Here is a 16,312-nt window from a genome sequence, read left to right on the forward strand (position 1 = left end):
CAGATAAAGGGATGAGGTTTGGTAATCATAATCTGTGCAATTCACTTAAGACTTCGAGGAGGTGTGGCGGCTCGGTAGGTCCCATGACTCGAGTTGAGGTAAACACCGCCCCGAATTCAAAGCACAATATCCACACGCCTCCGCTCGGACGAGAAGCAGAAGTCCGCTGACCGCACGGCGCTCAACACAGCCATGTATGCTCTGCTCAAATTTGCGCCGCTGTTTTTGGCTGTAGCCGTCTGCAACGGGTGGCTCTTCGGCGACTTTGTTGGAAAACAGAAAGAGGTGGATGAAATAGCTCTCTGGCCGCTACCGCAGAAGTTTCAGTCCTCCGCCGTCGCTTTTAAACTCAGCCCTGCCAGATTTCAAATCGTCCACTCGAAACAGTCCTCCGCCGGACCGAGCTGCAGTCTACTCGAGAATGCGTTTCGCAGGTACGAACTGAACAGTCCCTGATTCATATTTGTGCAGGTATTGTGTTATAAAAGAGACTAACGTTTAGCTTTAACGAGTGTGCTCCTTGTCATATAGTAAACAGGATCCATTTGGCTTCAGTTGACCTTTGCTTTGCAGATATTTTGAATACACGTTTGGCGACCTGAAGAAGCCCGAGAAGAGCCGAAAGAAAGTGTATGATTCCGATCTCGTGGAGCTTCAGGTTTGGGTCACGTCAGCTGATCCGGAGTGTGACGGTTTCCCGAGTCTGCAAACCGACGAGTCATGTGAGTATTTTCCCTTCCGCCTTTGTGTAACCTCAATGATCTCTAATCCAATGAACGATCGGCTAATCCAATAATTGACATCTAATCGGGTTAACGTATTATCGTGATTCCGGAGCTCTTTTTAGATGTAGTAACATTTGACTCATGCATATTTGCTAACAGCTTTTCTACTTAATAGAAACTGTATTATGAAAGTTAGTCACTTAATTCTGTCTTCTTCAATCGGATGTATTGAAGTAAAACTCAAACTTTGGGCCTGAGCCTGTGAATTCTTTGGTTGTGTGTGAATTGTGTAAAGTTTTGCTCTTTTTGTGTAGATGCCCTGTCGATTGATGAACCCTCTGCTGTGCTGAAAGCTGCTAATGTATGGGGAGCTTTGCGAGGTAAGCCAAACTTCTCAATGGAGTTGTACAATGAAGGCAGTAAACAAGCTCACATTTATATTTCCCTTTTGAACATATACACTACCATTCGAACGTCTACTGTAATATATATATATATATATATATATATATATATATATATATATATATAAACTGCTATTTTAAATTGGAACAGTATTTCACAATGTTACTGTTTTTACTGTATTAGAAACTCATTTCCATTTTTAACAGTGGCATTGTCCTTTCCTAAAAATGTAGAGTGTTGTTTCAAAGCTTGATTTTGTGTTATCATGTTTTAAGAGAAGAGACTGCAGTATTTATCATATCGATATACTGTAGCATGCTGTTGTAACTCATGATTTCATCAGAGTGTAACTTCCTCGTATTGTTGTAAGGACTGGAAACATTCAGCCAGCTGGTCTATGAGGATGACTATGGAGTCGTAAGTTTGAAGCAGACTCTTATTTTGATTGTTGTACTTGATTGAGGCTTTAAATATTAACACTTTCCATCAATGTACTCTATGTACAATAAGCTCTTCTAAAATCAAAATGTACCTATATTTTTTATTTTCATCAGAACAACATCAATAAGACCGAAATCTCAGATTTCCCACGGTTTGCCCATCGGGGGATCCTCCTGGACTCGTCTCGCCACTTCCTGCCACTCAAAGTCATTTTGGCCAATTTGGTGAGCTGAAATAATTAATTTTATAATGACAGGCTTTACTTAAACGCATGCATTAATGCTCAGTTTCCTTGTTAGAAGACTTGTGTCTGCTAAATGGCTCAAGGAACTTATTTTACTTGAGACTGGAAAGTCAAGTTTGTTATGTTCATTGATGACACGCGACAAAATGACGCTCATCACAAGGTTTGTCTGGAAAAAACTGCAGTCAGTGAACAGTGGTGATATAAAGCTTCGACCTAGAATTTAACTCGAGTCACATGATCATAATAGTGGACATATGTGCAAAGACCTTCCAAGGGTTTTTTTGGTTTTGAAATTGATTTTCATCCCACAGCATTCAGTAATAAAATGTCTAATTTTGACAGGAAGCTATGGCGATGAACAAGTTTAATGTATTTCACTGGCACATTGTGGACGATCAGTCGTTTCCTTACATGAGCCGTACCTTCCCCGAGTTAAGTCAGAAGGTGAGTATGTGAAGCACTTGACTTTGTTTTAGATTAAAGCTATTCAGAACATGAAATGGTAGAATTACATGATCACTAAGGGTGATGGCCAACATCATGTAAACAGAAGAACTCAAGTAGGCATATCAAGCTATAATTACACTGCAACAAATGCAACAAAGCTTGCTTTTAAAAATAGTTCCTTTTTCTCATATACTTCTTTTTGTTATTTGCTGCATTGGAAGCATAAGGTAAGGCATAAAGTTTTACCACAAAATGATAACGCTGTAGGACATTGTGTAATTTCCTTTAGTGTCGAGATTTCACCTCTAAACCAAACAATTAGGTCATAGAACTTCTAAAATCTAACTTGGAAAGTGTTTATCATTGAGTATTGATCATGTTTTTCCTGTTTGTTTTGTGATTGACAGGGAGCCTATCACCCATTCACGCATGTGTACACTCCATCTGATGTGAAGATGGTCATCGAGTTTGCCCGAATGAGGGGGATCCGTGTCATCCCTGAGTTTGACACCCCAGGACACACAGAGTCATGGGGCAACGGTCAGTTGGTGGACTTGATTCATGACCGCTTTATGTATTGTTTTGTTTAGTCATATTAAAGGCTGGAATACACTGCACAACTTTGAAAATCGTATTAAAATACTAGGCGTCTAGCACTACTGATGACATTTAGTCAAAACAAACACATAATAAACATGCCTTATTGCTAGGAGACAAATATAAAGAAGTTGTGTAGTGTACTCTAGCCTTAACTGATGTCTTGTTGGTTTCGGCATTTCACATTTAAACTGCAGGTACTGATTGTGACAAATCTTTTCTCTCTCTGTCGCTCTTTCCTTTAGGCATAAAGGATCTACTAACACCTTGTTATCATGGCTCTAGTCCTTCAGGAACATTTGGGCCGGTGAACCCCATCCTAAACTCCTCTTATGACTTCATGACACAGTTTTTTAAAGAGATCAGCACAGTCTTCCCTGATGCCTACATACACCTGGGGGGAGACGAGGTTGACTTCAGTTGCTGGTAAGAAAAAAAGGAGCTTTGTTTCCCTTAATATAATAATGCCAATAATCTTATGTTATAGATCACATTCTTTTATCACAAAATTATTTGATAAAAAAAAAAATCCTGAAACTGGACATTGAGTGTCTATACAGAATGGAAAAAAAAAAAGTTAGCTTCTAACCGAAAATGACAGCCTACTGTGCAAGGGCATGTTTTGTTTCTCTTTCTTTATTTGCTTTAGTTAAGGCCATGCTTTCATTCCACTTATTGTTCCTGTAGGGAGTCCAATCCTGATATTCAGAAGTTTATGGCGCAGCAGGGCTTTGGCACAGACTACAGTAAACTGGAGTCTTTCTACATTCAAAGGTAAGAGCGTCAATATAGTCAAGAAATAAACTTATTGTTCTCTTATAGTATAAGTTACAGATGATTATGATATTTTTTTCCCCCAGAAGAATATAACTAAGTGAAAATATAAATCTGTCATTTTGTATTATTCATGTTTGGAAAACAGATTACTTGATATTGTGGCTGCTACCAATAAAGGCTACATGGTGTGGCAGGAAGTGTTTGATAATGGAGTGAAGGTAAGTATCAGCTCTTCTTATCTGTGCTGATGGGCTTGTGTCCATAAATGTTATATTACAGGCATAATGTTGATTTCAAAGTTACCACATTTTATACACAATTAAGACAATTTTTCAGGTCCAAAATGCTTTGTGACTTCAAATCAAAGCCCCCCCCCCCCCCCCCCCCCCCGCCCAAAAAAAAAACACATAGATTAGGGCACATAATGTGCTTTATGCATGTTCCAGCTGAAGCATGACACTGTAGTGGAGGTGTGGATGGGGAACAAGATGGAGGAGGAGCTACAGAATGTGACTCGGGCAGGATTTACAACCATTCTATCTGCCCCTTGGTACCTGGACTACATTAGCTATGGACAGGACTGGCAACACTACTACAAAGTTGAGCCACTCAATTTCCCTGGTCAGTTTCTCCAGTCAAACTCTCATTTTTATTTTATTTAAGCACTAGTTCACTAATCTAGTGGTTTAAAACACAGTCATTTAGAAACTCTAGTTATTCATTGTTCACACATGTATTGACCATTTGAATTATGTTTGATTGGTTTTGATATTTTCTGGTTGGCAACTTGGGGTTAAAATCAGTTTTAGAGTTTCAATCAAATATGTGACCCTGGACCACAAAACCATTCTTAAGCCGCTGGAATATATTTGTAGCAATAGGCAAAAATGCATTTTACAGGTCAAAATTATAGATTTTTTTTTTCTTTATGCCCAAAACCATTGGAGATTAAGTAAAGATCATGTTCCATGAAGATATTTTGTAAATGTCCTATTGTAAATATATTAAAGCTTAATTTTTGTGTAGTAATATGCATTGCTAAGAACTTAATTTGGACCACTTTAAAGGCGATTTTCTCAATATTTAGATCTTTTTTTTTTTTGCACCCTCAGATTCAAGATTTTTTAAATAATTGTATATCGACTAAATATTGTCCAATCCTAACAAACCATACATCAATGGAAAGCTTATTTATTCAGCTTTCAGATGATGTGTAAACTTCAATTTAGAAAAAAATTAACTTAAGACTGGTTTTGTGGTCCAGGGTCATGTATGGTTATTAATAACCTTTTCAATCACTATACTTCGTTACATTTCAACCAGTTTGTTTTCCCTGAAAAAAGTCATGTAAGTTATGACATATATCCTGACGTCTTCAATTTAGCATCAGGTTTTTTTTTGGGTCCAAAGCTGTCATGGCAATGACATTGTCAGGGACCTATTTGGATATGCAAACAAACATGCTTGTCATGTGACTATGGAACTTTGCACACACTGACAGTTAGGTGTCTATTCAGTCTCGAACAGTTTAAATGGTTTGCTTTGTCTGCAGGTATTTAGATATAGGAGTGTTTGACACACAGATCAGACTCAAACAGGATCAACTCTTTGCTTTCAGGGACCGCTTTTTGTACAATGTTGTTTTAAATGGTTTTTTTTTTTTGCTGTTGTTTATACCTTGTGACTGATATTTTTCCCACAGGCACAGACGCACAGAAGAAGCTGGTGATTGGTGGAGAGGCTTGTCTTTGGGGAGAGTATGTGGATGCTACCAACCTCACTCCTCGACTCTGGTATGATATTTCACTCAACTGTACCAACACCAACAAGACAAACCATTATACATGTTGTGTAATATTGCTACTAACAAGTGGTTAATTAACTGCATCTACTACAACCCGAATTCCGGAAAAGTTGGGACGTTTTTTAAATTTTAATAAAATGAAAACTAAAAGACTTTCAAATCACATGAGCCAATATTTTATTCACAATAAAACATAGATAACATAGCAAATGTTTAAACTGAAAAAGTTTACAATTTTATGCACAAAATGAGCTCATTTCAATTTTGATTTCTGCTACAGGTCTCAAAATAGTTGGGACGGGGCATGTTTACCATGGTGTAGCATCTCCTTTTCTTTTCAAAACTTTTTGAAGACGTCTGGGCATTGAGGCTATGAGTTGCTGGAGTTTTGCTGTTGGAATTTGGTCCCATTCTTGCCTTATATAGATTTCCAGCTGCTGAAGAGTTTGTGGTCGTCTTTGACGTATTTTTCGTTTAATGATGCGCCAAATGTTCTTTATAGATGAAAGATCTGGACTGCAGGCAGGCCAGGTTAGCACCCGGACTCTTCTACGACGAAGCCATGCTGTTGTTATAGCTGCAGTATGTGGTTTTGCATTGTCCTGCTGAAATAGACGTTGTTTGGAGGGAAGCATATGTTGCTCTAAAACCTTTATATACCTTTCAGCATTCACAGAGCCTTCCAAAACATGCAAGCTGCCCATACCGTATGCACTTATGCATCCCCATACCATCAGTGATGCTGGCTTTTGAACTGAACGCTGATAACATGCTGGAAGGTCTCCCTCCTCTTTAGCCCGGAGGACACGGCGTCCGTGATTTCCAACAAGAATGTCAAATTTGGACTCGTCTGACCATAAAACACTATTCCACTTTGAAATAGTCCATTTTAAATGAGCCTTGGCCCACAGGACACGACGGCGCTTCTGGACCATGTTCACATATGGCTTCCTTTTTGCATGATAGAGCTTTAGTTGGCATCTGCTGATGGCACGGCGGATTTTGTTTACCGACAGTGGTTTCTGAAAGTATTCCTGGGCCCATTTAGTAATGTCATTGACACAATCATGCCGATGAGTGATGCAGTGTCGTCTGAGAGCCCGAAGACCACGGGCATCCAATAAAGGTCTCCGGCCTTTTCCCTTACGCACAGAGATTTCTCCAGTTTCTCTGAATCTTTTGATGATGTTATGCACTGTAGATGATGAGATTTGCAAAGCTTTTGCAATTTGACGTTGAGGAACATTGTTTTTAAAGTTTTCCACAATTTTTTACGCAGTCTTTCACAGATTGGAGAGCCTCTGCCCATCTTTACTTCTGAGAGACTCTGCTTCTCTAAGACAAAGCTTTTATAGCTAATCATGTTACAGACCTGATATCAATTAACTTAATTAATCACTAGATGTTCTCCCAGCTGAATCTTTTCAAAACTGCTTGCTTTTTTAGCCATTTGTTGCCCCCGTGCCAACTTTTTTGAGACCTGTAGCAGGCATTAAATTTTAAATGAGCTAATTAAGTGGATAAAAGTGTTAACTTTCTCAGTTTAAACATTTGCTACGTTATCTATGTTCTATTGTGAATAAAATATTGGCTCATGTGATTTGAAATTCCTTTAGTTTTCATTTTATTAAAATTTAAAAAACGTCCCAACTTTTCCGGAATTCGGGTTGTATTTTGTAATAGAAGTAAAAGCTAAAGTTAGGAGCTTGTGCCAAAACCGAAACCAAACCCTAGTATTTACTTAGAAATATGTAAATTAACCGTTTTTGTTTTTTGTGCCATTGCAGGCCAAGAGCCAGTGCTGTCGCTGAGAGGTTATGGAGCGATAAAAGTGTGACAGATGTGGGTAACGCCTATAATCGTCTGGTCCAGCATCGCTGCCGCATGGTCAAGTGAGTTAAACTGTGACAATGGCAAATTCATTAATGCAGTGGTTCTGTGACCCCCTTCTCTGCACATTTTGCATGTCTCTCTTATTCAGTTCAGTTCATGAGCTGATGATCTGAATCAGGTTTGTTAAATAAGGGATACATGCAAACTGTGCAGAGCAGTGGGTCCCCAGAACTCTAACTGAGAACCAGTGCATTAATGCAATTTCACCTTACTTGATTAATCAATTTTACAACATACGTTTTCAGTTATTAATTTATGTAAGAATCATGATGCTCAGCAGTGGAGTGACCTCACTAAACTTTAATGTCCTTTACTTCTGTTTAATTATAGATTTATTACAATATTATTTTTAATTTTTTTTTTGTTCTGGGTTGGTTGGGGGGGATTTTGAAAATGAAAAAAGTATTTAATACAGTCTTAGTACAAATAATTGAATTTGCTTTTGCAGATAAAATATGCACAGGCATATTTTTGATATGTTTCATAGGTGTAAATGATATTTTTTTCGCCATCAGGAGAGGCATACCTGCAGAACCTCTATTTGTTGGCCACTGCCGTCAAGAGTACAGGGGCCTATGAACTTCAACATTCAGCTGACAGTAGATAATTAAAGGGAATAAAAGGACATTTAAAAAAAAAAGATAAAACCATGTTATTGATTCCAGTAACTATGATTTGCTGTTGTATGCACTGAGCCAGATACTGGCAGAACTTTTTTTTGATTACTGTTTTTTTTTATTATTATTATTAAATGTACATCTGGTTTTCCTCTGTAGGCTTAAATTTGATTAAATTGTAATGAATGTTCTTGTGAATAAATTTTAAGGAATTTTGAAGTTTTTGAAATGAGGTCTACTTTTTAATAATTTCCCAAGGCTAGGCATGTTCTAAGGGTTTTATAAATATTTAAATAAAATATTTATGATTGCGTTATCAAATTATTGGTATATGTTATGTACATGTACACACAAGCCAGTAAGCAAGTTCTACCTTACACCGTTCCCTCCATCAGAGAAAAAAAAAAATCCCATTAGGTCTCTGGATGTGGCCTGGGCAGGGTATGTCCATATGTAGGCTAGTGTCCAAGATTTATCTTCTAAATCCATATGTAAGCAGCCAAATCACAGAGCAATCGACATTTGTGTCCGTGTAAATGCTCAGTTCAGTTGGTGACAGTTACTGCTTCAAGCCAGTCCAGCCATCTTGTTGAGCAGTATATTCTGGTCCTGAGTGTTCATGGGCTCATAGCTGGATAACTCCAGAGAAAAGGTGGCATTCCCAGAAGTCAAAGTGCGCAGAACGGTTGAGTAGCCCTTGAGGCAAAAAAAACAACATAAAATTGGTATTGTGTACATGGTTCCCTTGTTGTATAGTAATCAAGTGGTGAGAGACTTAAATTTTGACCGTATTATACATGGAGATCATATAATTATCAATGTAACTTGTCACAGTAGAATGGTGCTAGTACCTGACACCTTGTGTGTCATTGTAATATTTTTATTGAAAGACTCACCATCATCTCAGCCAAAGGTACTGTACCCAGCAAAACCTTGTTTTCCTGTCGACTTTGGATGTCGCATACAGTACCTCGTCGCTGGGCTACATCTGCTAGCACAGGACTCAGATACTCTTCCCCTACAGTCACTTCTAGAGCCATTACCGGCTCCAAAACCTGCCCCCCAGCCAGCTTCAGAGCCTGACACAGAAAGACATGGACTCAGATGGGGTAATATACGAGAAAGTGACTGTGAGAAGAGACGCAGGATAGTGTTGGAGTACCTTGAGCATGCAGCGGGACACGCAGGCTGAAACCATGGCTGCAGAAGTGCCTGGCTCCAAACTCACACGCTGGATAACAGTCTTAACTCCCTGTACAGGAAAACCCAGAACAGGGCCTGGAAAGGAAGTTGGATTACCAACGGCATATGGCTGACAAGGACATCAGATTCGCAGACTCAAATACTGTAATACTGTAGCAGGATGAAATGGATTTAGGCATAAAAGCTGTAAAGCATCCATTTCTGTTACCTTGGAGGTAGGCGCTCTGAACTCCGTTTTCCACAGCTTCTCTGACAACAGCAGGGAGCGGAGTATTTCCTTCCTCCTCAAAAGTCACGTCACAGGAAGTGCTAGACTCCATCAGAGCATGGACAGCAAGCTCCACAGTAACAACATGCCTCTTGTCTCCCAGAGTACGATCTAATGTGTCTGAAATGATCATACATTCATACTGCAATTTCCTAATACTTGACTACTCAAAATAAATATTTTATTATTTGATATTATAATCCATTTTAGCATTACATATTGTTCTTTGTAGAACTATAGGAATGTTGTTTTTGTATTACTTTATTTTATACAAAAATGAAAACATATAATCCTACTAACCCCAACCTTTTGAAAGTTCACTAAAACAGGGCATGTGACTGATCATATTTCATCAAGTTGTTTTCGTTTTCATTTTATTGTTTTATGCCTATTTATTACCATGGACAAAGTATATAGTAACCATAAGTCACACTGGACCGTAAAACAGTAAAGCAGACAATCAAAACAGATGTCCGGTCATTAAATAAAATAAATAATATGTTTTTTCGTAATATGATTTTAACATTAAAGATGTTCATAAAACATGAGGGTAGAGTTTGCAGTCGTCTCACCTGTGGCAGTCGCTGATTGGAGGATGGTTTCTCTGTAGGCCACCTGCAAGAGTCCTAGGTGAGTTTCGATGTTGTACTCTCTCTTTATACGGTCATGGATGATCTCAATGTGTAGCTCTCCCATGCCACACAGTATCGTCTGTGCACATACAAGTGAACGAATACATTGTAGCAGGAGAATGATAAACAATTAACAATCTTTTTATATCTAGTTGCTGCTATGGCACTGCTAGGTTACTAGGGTGTTTTGGCCAATTGCTTACTCCCAAAAAACGCTCCCAAATCGATGATAATTTGGTTACTATACAGTAGTCAACATTTGAAGTGGATCAAAAAAGTTAATCAAAGTTGTTCTAAGACGAGCGGATTTTGATTTTAGGTTTTAGGACAACTTTGATGAAAGGTTTTGATCCACTTCAAATGGTGAATACTGTACATATTCTGGCTTGGGTGCTTAATCTCCTCAACACAAGATTCAAGGTATTTGATGTCTGTAGAACAAATGCAGGATGGGTTGTGTGTCACAATGTAATATTTTGTTTAAGACACTTTTTCAAAGCACTAAGCTTAAGCATAAACAAGTAATGGAAGCACTATTAAACTGAATGTGAACTGCACCGTGTAATAGACAAAACACTCCTTATGATGAAACACTGTGTAAATGACTCATTTACCTGTCCAGAATCAGGGTCAGTTCTGACTTTCAGACTGGGGTCTTCTCTCTGCAAGCAGTTGAGCGCATGCTCCAGATCTGTTTGACAAATCACAGATATTTCAATCACTTTGGAAAATGAATTGCTGAAGACCTATTTACAATGTTCTTACCTGCTAGTTTGGCCAGAGTAGGAGGTTCAATAGAGCAGAAAAACACAGGCTCAGGGACCTCTACCCCTGCAAGAGCCAGACTGCTACTCTCCATGTGCGAGCTACTCTTGTTCTCAGCTTCGCTCTGAGCCCGCCGCACTGCAGCTGCCGCGGAGGCTTTGGAGGAGACAATGGTGTCGCCTGTCACAGTCTGACTCGAAACACACAAAATGATAGAACATACTTTTTTCTCAGGGTGTATAATGCATATTTCTCAGGGTGTATAATGCATGAGTCCTATGAGCTGCCAAGAAAAAAAGCATCTTTATTCTACATAAAAGTGGCACCACAAATGGAGTCCTCTATTTTTTTTTATCATACATGCATTCAAATACAAATCAATTACAAAGGTGTTACATTAATCTTATCCACTCGTAACTGATTCAAACAACCATAGTGAACAACGTAAGTTTTCTTTCTCTCATGAAAGTTGGGTTTACCTGTTTGAGTCCTACTGTGAGCGCAATGTTTCCTGCAGACAAAGAAGAGATTTCTATGTGCTGATCGGCAAAAGGCAAGAGAAGTCGACTCATTCTTTCTCTGGAGTGACAAAAACACAAAAGATTGTTCTTGAACGTAACGCTTAAAATAAACTTAATTTGAAATGACATCATCTTAAAATAAATCTTGGGTCATAATGGAAATTCAAGAATTTGTTGTCAAAACACCACAGTAATTGTCTTTCTTTTTTTCTTTTTTTTAAAGGACATTTTGTAATTGGCAATGACATTGGGTCTTCGTCACTGATAACTGCATATAAGTTATATATCAAAAAGTGCAGATTTTCACTGAACCTACGTTCCGTTCCGGTTTATGTTGTACACAGCCGACTGAGCCTTCATGCTTCCTGAATAGATCCTAACAAACACGAGTGGACCCCTCTGTTTGTCATGGACCACTTTGAATGCCAACGCACACAGATCATCCTTATACCAGCGGCTGGACAGACAGGAACACATATACATTTAATCATAACCTGATTGATTCTCCTTTAGCAAAATGAGTTGATGAGGGGCTGAGGCATGGTGCACTCACACCAGGTCCTGGTTCCTCTCATTGGGGGCAGGAAGGTAAGCAGTAATGGCGTCCAGCAGAGGTTGAACCCCTTTATTTTTCAGAGAGCTTCCACACAACACAGGCACCCCCTTACGAGCTAATGTCACTCTTCTCACTGCCTCCTGCAACTGGATATTCAATTTCAATTCTGTTTATTCAATAGCCAAAAGTATCTGAACCAACAGAGAAAGAAACCTGGAGCACTTACTTTCCCTGCAGGTACTGCATCAAAGTTTTCACTGTACTGTCCCAGCAGCAGCTCCGCAAAATCATCATCTAGATCTGCTACCTGTCCAATTCATACAAAAAAGATCAGAAAAAAAAGATAAATATATATATATGTTTTCCATACAATTAAAGCCAGTGGGGTCCATTGTAGTTTGGACACATTTTACAGAATATCTTTTGTGTTTCACAGAGAAAGTAAATCATACATAAGAGAGCAATGATGAATGAAGAGCCTACTGCACTTGAGATGTGGCAAATAACGATCAATGCATTAGTATTTATTCGATGGTTAAAAAAAGAAAACATCACCTGTTCTATCATAGTGGCCCTGGCCTCACTGACAGCCTGGAGCACATCTGGGTCATCTGCGGGATGAAGGGCGCTGGTCTCAAAAGTACAACCATCATATGTAATTGAACTCCCCTGCCACGTCATTTTCTGTCTAGTGATCAAGTCCACCAGTCCGGTAAAGCTCTTCCCTGAGCCAATTGGGATCTAAAAATGATACCAAGTATTCAGAATGAATCTTTTTATTGGTAACAGTAGTTGGTTACTACGTTTAAAAGGTTACCTGAAGGAGAACAGGGTTGGTCTTTAGTTTAGTCTTTATGCTGTCTATAGAGTAACTCAGGCTAGAAATGAGAGTGAGATGAAACCTTCATTCAGATCAATAACACATGCACATTTTGTGTTAATGGATTCTCTAGAGATTCTGAGAAATGAGCTTCAAATGTTTGTGTGTGTATAACCTGGCTGCAGGCTTGTCCATCTTGTTTAAGAAACACACACATGGGATTTGATGTTTTTGTGCCTGCCGCCACACAGTCATGGTTTGAGCCTGAAAATCACGTCAAAAGCACACAAAAAAAACCCTATAAAACACACACACATACATATATATATATATATATATATATATATATATATATATATATATATATATATATATATTCTTTACAAAAAATATTTTGGCTTTACAATGAATTGTAGTACTCATTCAAATAAATTAATAATATGTATACATAAATATAATTCATAATTTACTTATGATTTATCATGTTCACAAATAATTTGTCAAACCTCTACTCCAGCAGAAGCATCAAACACAGCAACCGCTCCATCCAACACTCGTAAAGCTCTCTCAACCTCCAGAGTAAAATCAACATGTCCTGAGAAATAAAGGTAATTCATTATCTTTGTATATAAATAAATATAATTTTGAAAGTAAGTAACTGTAACTGTTTTTTGCATTGAATACAACACTGTTGGGACACATTTGTACCTGGTGTGTCTATGAGGTTAATCCTGTGATCCTTCCAGTCAAAGGAAACAGCAGCTGACTGAATGGTGATTCCTCTCTCTCTCTCCTGAGCCATGTAATCAGTTACAGTGTCACCATCATCCACATCTAAACAAGACCAATCACACAGACACTTATACCACAGAAAACAAATAGAGCGAGAGAGAGAGAGAGAGAGAGAGAGAGACACACACACATTTCTCTTTTTTAAAGTTTTTTAAGTTTAAGTTTTTCATCTTATATTTATTTAATATTAGATGAAGTTACTTTATAATATTACATTATCATTTAATATAATACTATTTAATGCTTATATTATTAATATTATCATAATTATATATTATTATTTCAGCTTCATTTAAATTACTGATAAAAGTAAATTCTTGATCTACTTATTTTCTAAATGTCCCCTCACCTCCGAGAGCCCGTGTGTAGCCAGAGTAGTACAGCATTCTCTCAGTCGTGGTGGTCTTCCCTGCATCTATATGTGCCATGATGCCTATGTTACGAATTCTGGCCAAGATCAGAATATAAACATTCAGTGTTAACAGACCATTATTCTTATATGCTCAAGAGGAAATTGTAAAAATGCACTCAAAAATACCATTGTTTAACTGATCTAGCCACGGTTACAAGTCACCCATGGCTTTCTTGCAATTAATTTCTTACAAGTGTCTTACTAGAAACAACACACCTAAACTGTGGCATGTAGCATGCAAAAACTATATTAGTTTCAAATGGGCCGTCATATCTTACTTTGAGATGTCAGGGTTGATCACTGCTTTAAGTGATTTCACCTCATCTGAAGAAAAAAAACAAAAAGTTGTGAACAGTAAGACACTAATGTAAAACTACACACTATATAACCTTGCAACTATCCACTACTGTCCTTTACCTCGATAAATGCTGTAATTTCTATTTCCCATCAGTCTGCATCTGCATGTCTGTGAACATCTGCTCATCAGGTGTCTGATGCTCTGAAATGAATGATGCCATGCTGAGTGAGTTCTGTTCTATCATTTACATTACATTTAGCAGATGCTTTTATCCAAAGCAACTTACAACTGAATCTATACAGTTCTATCCTACACAGCTAATTCTGTAAAACACTAGTACACGTGTATGAGATGTCTTTAAAATAGTTTCAGAAAACAGTAGTGGCTTTAAACGAGGCTTTAATAAAGTAACCATGGCAATTTGGTGGAAGCTACTGTTATCACGGTAAATTGTAGTCAATGACAAATGCCTGTAACATCTGATGCATTTAAGATAGACAGTCCACACCACAAACTTACCCCTCCTAGGATGGGGAACGTTATATTTAAATGCATTTTTGAGTTTGATTAAAGAGTTAACGCTTCAGCTGTACAGCACGACACATGACTGCTATTGCTTGATCAATGTCACGTTGAGATCAGACTGGACATGTATTTCATCGTAACGCTTGGACGAAGGGGTCGAATCACAATGACGACAAGATAAAGTAAAAGACACCTAAAGCAAACACGTATAGTTTTCTGTTTCCACTGACAGCATGTTAAACACGGTTAGTTGGTAGTTGTAAAAAGCTTTTCAAAATCATTCCAGTGACGTTTTTGTGCATCTGTAAATAGGTCCGCTAGAAACATGAATGAACGGTAAGGTGTTCCGGGGCGAACTCGCCGAAAAAGCATTAATTGAGAAGCTACTACAGATTTGATAATAATAATAATAATAATAATAATAATAATTAAAAAAATAATAATAATACAAATAATACAAATAATAATAATAATAATAATAATAATAATAATAATAACAACAACAACTGCAACAGATGGTCACTGCAGCACTGTATGATATTTTAAATAAATAAATAAATAAATAAATAACTTGTCATATGACAAATGGTGCTCCACTGATTGATTGAGAAAGTAGAGGGATTTATTCGAGAAATGATCTGCTTTGCTTTATCTTTTCACTCCAGTAGGGGGAAACACAGTCCATCTTGAGACACTCACACACATCTTTGCAACTTAGTAGTCTATTTTAGCTTTATTTGTTATTTATTTTTGAAACAAAGGTAGATTACGAAGGTCAGTGTTACAAGAGATGTTTGGTAAATTTCCTTTGAGTGTCATGTTAATACATGTCCCTCAGGCAGAACGGGGAAGAGAGACAGACTAAAAGAGCAGCAGATTACAGTCGACAGAAACAGGGCGACATATAAACCTACTGTTTAACTGTGTGGAGGAGGTAACAATTACCTTTTTAAACATTGTTTCACATTTATAGATACGCTGTATAAAGAACTGAATTTTGTGTGAAAACAAGGCCACTTTTATCTGTAATGGAGAAGTCTAATGAGGAAGTGAACTGTGCCACTGTGTTCACGCTTGAGAAAAGGTCCTCTGTACTATCATTATCCTGGTAAAAACTCAGAATAACTTCTGTTTTTCTGAAATGTTAACAAAGACAGTTAAGTGAAGTGGTTTTCAAAGCCTTTTTTAAGCAAATAGGTGAATATATGTTTTTGCATATATTTTGTATCTATAATTGAAGAGGTTTTCATTCCTATATTGCAAGCTTACATTGAAAAACCCCACACAGCATAAAACAGGGTGGCACAAACTAACCCTAGAGGTAATATCTTTTTGTGACCACTATCATACCCACAATCAAAGCATGTTTTTGAACAAATGGTTGACTTCACACATGCTAGTTTCACAGACTACAGAATATGATCATGAGTTATTTATGCCCAAGTGTGGGTTATCATGGCTTCCGTCATTTCATACATCTATGTGGTTTCCATTATGACTGCTTGTACATTACAGGCTACACATCAAGAAGGCTCCTTACGTACTCAAGAGACAACTGAAACTATAT

The 16,312-nt window shown here is 37.8% G+C and overlaps 2 protein-coding genes across 2 annotated transcripts; one reads left to right on the plus strand and one right to left on the minus strand.

Annotated features, from left to right (window-relative positions):
- LOC132139615 (beta-hexosaminidase subunit beta-like) lies at positions 1-8,168 on the plus strand. The gene is made up of 14 exons (XM_059548099.1): positions 1-434; positions 574-722; positions 1,040-1,105; positions 1,501-1,547; positions 1,685-1,795; positions 2,161-2,262; positions 2,673-2,805; positions 3,108-3,288; positions 3,550-3,636; positions 3,785-3,857; positions 4,086-4,260; positions 5,342-5,432; positions 7,231-7,335; positions 7,852-8,168. The coding sequence occupies exons 1-14, from the start codon at positions 193-195 to the stop codon at positions 7,913-7,915; spliced, it is 1,626 nt and encodes a 541-aa protein (XP_059404082.1). The 5' UTR covers positions 1-192; the 3' UTR covers positions 7,916-8,168.
- LOC132139614 (ribosome-releasing factor 2, mitochondrial-like) lies at positions 7,974-15,071 on the minus strand. Its single transcript, XM_059548098.1, has 20 exons — positions 14,740-15,071; positions 14,340-14,421; positions 14,201-14,246; positions 13,860-13,957; positions 13,427-13,552; positions 13,225-13,313; positions 12,894-12,982; positions 12,716-12,776; positions 12,454-12,639; positions 12,125-12,205; positions 11,896-12,044; positions 11,659-11,799; positions 11,301-11,400; positions 10,822-11,011; positions 10,671-10,747; positions 9,997-10,135; positions 9,365-9,544; positions 9,116-9,231; positions 8,850-9,032; positions 7,974-8,649 (listed from the first exon to the last, which is right to left on the minus strand). The coding sequence occupies exons 1-20, from the start codon at positions 14,773-14,775 to the stop codon at positions 8,521-8,523; spliced, it is 2,298 nt and encodes a 765-aa protein (XP_059404081.1). The 5' UTR covers positions 14,776-15,071; the 3' UTR covers positions 7,974-8,520.
- Positions 15,072-16,312: the final 1,241 nt, after the last annotated feature.

Source organism: Carassius carassius, chromosome 4, assembly GCF_963082965.1.
Source record: "Carassius carassius chromosome 4, fCarCar2.1, whole genome shotgun sequence".
NCBI lineage: Eukaryota > Metazoa > Chordata > Actinopteri > Cypriniformes > Cyprinidae > Carassius > Carassius carassius.

Bases quoted from the DNA above. Each gene is read 5' to 3' on its own strand.
- LOC132139614 (XM_059548098.1), bottom strand. From the start codon at position 14,775: ATGCATTTAAATATAACGTTCCCCATCCTAGGAGGG. The intron at 13,553-13,859 runs GTGAGGGGACAT...GGTCTTGTTTAG, and splicing joins CTACACACGGGCTCTCGGAG to ATGTGGATGATGGTGACACT. The intron at 11,401-11,658 runs GTAGGTTCAGTG...TTGTCACTCCAG, and splicing joins AACATAAACCGGAACGGAAC to AGAAAGAATGAGTCGACTTC.
- LOC132139615 (XM_059548099.1), top strand. From the start codon at position 193: ATGTATGCTCTGCTCAAATTTGCGCCGCTGTTTTTGGCTGTAGCCGTC. The intron at 1,796-2,160 runs GTGAGCTGAAAT...TAATTTTGACAG, and splicing joins AAGTCATTTTGGCCAATTTG to GAAGCTATGGCGATGAACAA. The intron at 3,858-4,085 runs GTAAGTATCAGC...TGCATGTTCCAG, and splicing joins TGTTTGATAATGGAGTGAAG to CTGAAGCATGACACTGTAGT.